At 40.1% G+C, this 6,585-nt stretch overlaps 1 protein-coding gene across 1 annotated transcript; it reads right to left on the bottom strand.

Annotated features, from left to right (window-relative positions):
- Positions 1 to 122: 122 nt before the first annotated feature.
- hdc (histidine decarboxylase) lies at positions 123 to 4,062 on the bottom strand. The gene is made up of 12 exons (XM_038702196.1): positions 3,984 to 4,062; positions 3,664 to 3,836; positions 3,465 to 3,578; positions 3,223 to 3,345; positions 2,978 to 3,115; positions 2,755 to 2,898; positions 2,158 to 2,224; positions 1,875 to 2,037; positions 1,637 to 1,727; positions 1,447 to 1,545; positions 1,201 to 1,302; positions 123 to 923 (listed from the first exon to the last, which is right to left on the bottom strand). Exons 1-12 carry the CDS (start codon positions 4,009 to 4,011, stop codon positions 159 to 161), a joined length of 2,007 nt encoding a protein of 668 aa, XP_038558124.1. The 5' UTR covers positions 4,012 to 4,062; the 3' UTR covers positions 123 to 158.
- Positions 4,063 to 6,585: the final 2,523 nt, after the last annotated feature.

The raw sequence follows: 6,585 nt of genomic DNA, 5'->3' as shown, positions 1-6,585 counted from the left end.
AAGCAATCCCAATATCACTGACACAGTTAGATAGTGATCTTCAATTTGCCAAGATCTGACAGTGCTGGTTTAGCGCCATCACACCTGGTATAGTAGTAAATTGCTTCATTATCAATGGCAGTGTGTGTATGAGCTACTGTACACTGCTTTCAAGGTCATTACAGGTGCTTAGGTGCTGTGGCAGTTTCCAGAGGAGTTGGTGCAGGAGCTGTGCTGGCTACAGGAGAAGAAGACATACAGTTCATTCTTCTGCAGGTTGAGGACAAGTGTTTTTGAGCTGCCTGTGAAACCTTCAGAGGGCAGCACAGCTGGTGGCGGCCACACTGCACCCACTGGTTGCAGAAACTGGGCACACTGTAAAACTTCGTCAGCTTTTTAAGGACTTGTTTACCCAGAAGATTTGACGGCGTGTCTGTAATCTTAAACACAGGGCCGGATCCTGTCATTGATGGAGTGGGGAGGGTACCTGCAGCATCTTTAAGGCTAGGCCTTGTTTCAAAGTCATTGCCAGACAGCGGCCCAATGTAAGTGTAAGGCAGAGGCTCGCTGTTGCAGCTAAGGGAGCGCATTGGCCTCCTAGATCGAGTCCAAACCTTGTCAATCCACAGCTCCACTTCAGCCTTCTCCAGCATGGAGGCAGCGTTCTCTCTCTCCTCAGAACTGGTATCTGATTCTGGGTTTCCATCAGACCCTAACACCTCATCTTTCCCTGATTTTGGTTGGCCTGCATTATTCTCAGCCAGAAGAGTGGAACCCATTTTGGAGATGGTGCTCCAGTCCTTAAGGATGTCCTCTGCGGTAGTAAACTGCGAGGTCACCGTAAATCGGATGATGCGTTTGGTGTGAATGTCTGCAGGGATGAGGTACATGGTGCCTGACCGGGTCAGTCTTCTCAACAGCTCCTGGGTCAAAGCATTTCCTCCCTAGAATAAAATAAAATCACTTAATATATTCATAAATGTTGCAGGGCCAAAAAACTCCAAAGCTTCCAAACAAAATCAGTTCAAGGTTTCTGCTCTTTTTAATGATCACAGATATTGATCTGCCCTTCACCTGTGCTTGTTGACCTTTGAACAAGGTGTGACAGGGAAGTCTTACATCACAACAATGATTAGCCAGACATGTTGCTTAACAAAGATAAAACTCAATTTAAAATTTTAGTAGTTTGCTGTGTAGATAGTCTAAATGTGTGCTACATACTTTCAGACAGAAGACCACTAGGCCAAGGTGCCTCTCAGCAGGAACCTCAAAATTTGGGTCATTTCTTATGTGAGACTCCAAGAGCTTTGCCATCTCAATCCCCTAAAAAAGACAGAATACATTTACATGTCAATTCTGAGAACTTAAAAACAAATAAAATTATGTGGGTTACCATAGAATTCTCTCATCTGACAATATCTCATATTTATTCTTATAACAATTTGCAGAGAACTTAATGCCACTTACATGTCTGATATGAGCCTGGAGGTTTTTCAGTCCAAAGGAGCGCATAACAAACCAGAGTTTGAGAGAACGGAAACGTCGACTCAGGGGAATTTGCCAATGCTGGATAACATGAAAGAGTTGTAAGATTGCACAAAATGATTCACTATGATAATTTAATCTTTAATTTGGTGAAGACATGTCAGTATCATACCATAAAATCTGTGGCTGCCTGTGAGTTTTCATGTCTGAGGTAAATGGGATCAACAGTGAACGTCTGTTGGAGCTTGTATTTATCCTTCACCCTGAGAAAACAATGTTAAACCATATTACCAACCAACAAGCATCTTTCACATTGAATTTGGATTTATTGGTATTTAATTTCAGATCTAATTTCAGTGATACTGTTTATTTCTATAGAGGTGAGATAAGGCTTCAGTGTTCTTTCTCACCAGAAAGCTGTGCAGTCAAAATGGACCATCATCCACTTGGAAGGGTTAAAGACAAAAGAGTGAGCAAATTCAATGCCCTCCAGGGACCAGCGGAGCTCAGGACAGAAGTAGGCTGAGCCAGCGTACGCAGCATCAACATGGAGCCACAGTCCCTCTTCTGCACCTGTAGAAAATATTTAAAGTACTGTAATTCTCCTAATGCATCCCAATGGAACAACACAATATTTTGATTTTACAGCCAGTGTTAAAGCAGACATTGTGGGGAGTAAATTTGAAGACGTACAGACTGGTCCCAGTTCAGATAGATTGTCAAAGGCACACACTCCTGTGGTTCCTAAAGTTGCACACAACTGAAAAGAGGAAAAAACAAAGTTCTGATACACACGTTTTTATCACTTTTTCAGACTTTTTCCTAAGCTTTGCTTTTTCTTTTTTCTTTTTTAGAATATTAGAGTTTCCCTCTTTGAGACCAAAGCATTGTTTAATGTAAATCATCTGAGAAGTCTACAGAGGAAATGTCTATTTGAAATGTGACAAGGAGCCACAACTAGACACTGCTTTTATATGAGGATTCACAAACCAAAAAGGTCCGAAATCACTAGGTTAATCTTTATTCATAATTATAATGAATATATTGTATTTTATATGCTTGTATGTATTTTGTAAAATACTTTTTTGTGAAGTAACTAGTAACAGGTAAATGTAATGGAGTGGATATTGGATTTTCCTTAAATGCACCGACATGAAAGAGATAAATAATTCCTCCTTGCTTAAAATAGTTTAAACATGAAAAAACACTGGTAAACACTGGTATGATTCTTAAAATCTCCACATAAACACAGCCTTACCTCCATGATACCCACCAGTGTCCAATACCTACCATGAAAGGGACCAGTCCCCTCCTCCTGTCTTCTTGTATGGCTTGTTTCAAAGTTTCTCCTCTCAGAGACAACTGCTCATCAGTGGGCAGAAACCTGATCTTCACCAGAGAGATCAGACCTGCCTTCTCAACTGAGGAGTGAGCCTATAAAAGCAGTTGCACATCAAATCAGTTTTATCTGGTTGATTGTGTTAGTTATTGTGAAAGAAGTGGTAACACTGACCTGATCTGAAGCGTAGGCCACAAGTCTCGAATTTAGGACAGAGTCGTCCACTTCCTGGTCAAGCTCAGCCCGCAGCTGCAAAATTCTGTCTTTCCTGGCTGCCAGCAGAGCAACCAGTGTACTCTCACTGACAGTGCTCTAACAGGAGAATCAGGTAGAAGAGAAAGATAATAAGCTCCCTTTTAGCGCAGAGACAACTGTATGAAGATTTTGGGTTTAAAATAAACAGATCAAGGTGTTGTAACCTGCAGTATGCCTCCACCTCTGCTGCCAGGATGGTGATGCAGGAAGAAGGAGGGGAGCCCCAGTGCTTTACACAACCAGTCCATCACATTCATTTCCAATTCTGTACATGCAGGGCTGGAGGCCTGTTCAAAACCAAAGATAACCAATATAATTAATTTGGATTGGCATGACTTTGTTATTGCGATGTTTTTGTTGTTTTTAGGTAGCGTAGTGGAGAAAATAGTGCAGGTTGTCCCCTCACCCAGGTGAATCCAACACAGTTGATGGCATCGGCCAGCATGTCCCCGAGCATAGAGGGCCATGAAGTCAGACTCGGGTAGTAGGCATGCATGTGAGGACTCTGCCAGTGAACCACCTGGGGGAAAAAGGTATGAAAACACATGCTTCCTTGCCATAGTTTCACATTTCTGATATGATGATGGAAGACAGTAGGAACCTACTCCTGGCATGATGACTTTCTCAATGTCGTTGAAGATACTTTCCCAGTCCTCCGGCTCTGCAGGTGCAGTGTCAGGAAGAAGGTCCTTCATGTAACCTGGCTTCACATCTGGAATCACCCTCCTCTCCCTGATGGTGCCCAAGTACTGTGTGATGTAGTCTACCAGCTCCTTACCTGATCAGTAACAGATACTGTAACAGCTGGAATGATATTCTTATTAAAATGTATCAATCGTCATCCTTGGCTATTTTTATAAATAAAGAAATACAACAGCACAGACAAAACAAGTCAGTATATAGTAAAATAGAACCTAATTATTACCTCTGCGATTGTATTCCTCAGCCTGCATTTTTTTTAGATGAGAGCTCTTTAAGTTAATTTGTTGCGTGTAACAGGTGGCTGCAATGATGCTTTGTGTATTCAGTGGCCGAGATGACAGAACTATATAGACCCTGTTGTGAAGAACACGCCCTTAGTTGGTGACGCATTTCAACCACCAAACAAATGCCCTTCACATGTTCTTTCCATCATTTGAATCGTTGCTCGCATCGCCTTTTAACTCCACATTTGCACTAAATATTTGCCCTCCTCTGGTGGTAATGATTTATTTAATCACATCTCAGAAACATGGAACTGTATTTAGCACAATAGTACAATATTTTTAACAGTATAACTGACAGTTTATGTAACAATATTGAAATATTCTTTGTGCAATATACATCAATCCTTTGGCTCCTGAACACACATTCTCTATATAGAGAGAAAATGTCAGGTGTAATTATTTTATGTGCAATATAAAATCATATACTTCCTATGTATCTAAAATATATATTTTCTATAACTTGTCATACATTTAGAAACATGTTTGGAATGTATTACAAACATTATACAAACATAATGCAATCACACACACAAAGATACATATATACAATATGAATACCTTTGAGGTAGTGTCAGGTGTTTAGTGGAATTCCTGAAAGTGCCTAATGCAATTTGTCCATGTCTCTTCCCCATGTCATGTTTGTGGTGGGGGGCGGGAGTGGTTGGGGGTGACATTTATTGGTCACACTGATGGCCTGACGTTATTATATTGGTAAAAGACCTACTGATGCATCAATGCACATACCATTTTACTGTTGTAGCTGGTTGAGGTGGAGCTAATTTTCCAACCTAAAGTTCAGGTCCCCTCCAAAGAGTTAGGAGATACATTTTAAAGGTATTGAAATTAATAATCAGAGTAGAAAAGAAGCAAAAGCAGAAAAACAAAGTTCTGCTACAGACACCTGAACTTTCAGACAGTCTGAAAAGTATAGATGTGAAAACACTTACTAGCAGATCCACATGTTGGGAAATATGTCTAGGGTTGTTGTTTTTACACTTTTGTTTTTATATGGATACGCTACATACAATGTGTTAACTAATGAGCTTTAGAGGTGCTGGTAAGTGAATTTTGTTACCTTTGGACAGAGCCAGAGTAGCTTTTTCCTGCAGACTTTGTGCTAAGCTAAGCTAATTGATTGATGGCTACAGCTCTATTTATTTGCCACACTATATGGTACAGATGAGAGTGGTATCAATCTTCTTGTCTAACTCTTGCAGAGAAAGCAACTAAGCATATTTCCCAAAATGACAAACTATTTTTTTTAATATATTCAAGGCCTGGCCAGAAGATTTGACTCCAATGATATATAAAGTATATATTTGCATCATACACCTCTAAAACAGCACTGCTCTCTCACAAAAGGGTAAAAATAATGTTCTCAGAGTTGATACAAACAACATTCTCTTCTATTACTTCTCATCTTTCCTGAACGCATTAATGAAGCTGATTGTTAAGGCACAGCAATATTTGGGCTGTATGATGCTTCTTCAGAGGCAAATAGAAAGATTAAGTATAGGGGACATTACAAAAGGATGAACAATGAATGCGCACAGTAAAAGGAAATAGGATGATGAAGGCAAACCTATCTATGACACAGCTAGTAGCTGCCTTTTAAACTCTGACAAAAGCTGGAGCAGCACCTGGACTGTTCACACACTCTGCATTGTGCCAGCGGTTGGACGCAAATCTAACAATAATTCAAACACGTTAAGCACACATCAATGTTATATGAGAAAGACTATGATGACAGGTGTTGTGAGAATGAGATAAATGTGAAGAAAAGGACACTGGTAGCTACTGTTTCTGGTTCTTGAGGGGCCTTCATAAAGACCACTTGATTGCCTGGACACATATAGTAACATGAGTCGCCTGTGCTTTAACTCTGATGGCCTGTGTTTTAACTGATAATTGTTGTCTGAAATACTATCTTATATTTATATTATATTTAATGTGTCTCTGCAGTCTCTTGAGCCCTGACCTTTGCTTGGCCTCCAGAGACTTATGGTTGTACATGTTCAGATTTCAGATTAGATGTTGATTTCCAGTAAAAAGGAAGCGTCTGCTCTTGCTGGTATCGCAACCCTTAAGAGGCATCCCTGAGGACACATGCGTGTACCTCGCTCACATGAAGGGAAGCATGAAAGGTGGTGTGAAGATAACAGGAGGGTCAAGAGTTTTCATCATTTGAATCTATATTATGTGTATATATGTATATTATATGTATATATGTATATTATATGTATTTAAAATGGATTTTCATTTGTGTATATGTATAATTTTGTTTAAGAATTCCAGGTTATGTGTTTAGTGCCCTACTCTCTGGAATCTAAAGTGAGAGAGGAAGAAGGGACTAGGAAACTTTTGAATCTAGAGTTAGACATTTAATACTGACGGTTAGGCCAGTACTTAGTATTGAAATTAGCTTGTTTTAAGAGGTCAACGTTTTTTCTAAGTGGTATCTGAATTCATAATACACTAAGAGCGCCGGGAGTTGGTGACCTGAGAGATCAGGGTTTCCTTGCGGTGGGCCACTTGTCGCCA

This window comes from Micropterus salmoides, unplaced genomic scaffold (assembly GCF_014851395.1).
Source record: "Micropterus salmoides isolate LMB-PRFRI ecotype aquatic unplaced genomic scaffold, ASM1485139v1 Ms_hic_scaffold_6, whole genome shotgun sequence".
NCBI lineage: Eukaryota > Metazoa > Chordata > Actinopteri > Centrarchiformes > Centrarchidae > Micropterus > Micropterus salmoides.
This window is presented reverse-complemented; position numbering and strand designations above follow the sequence as displayed.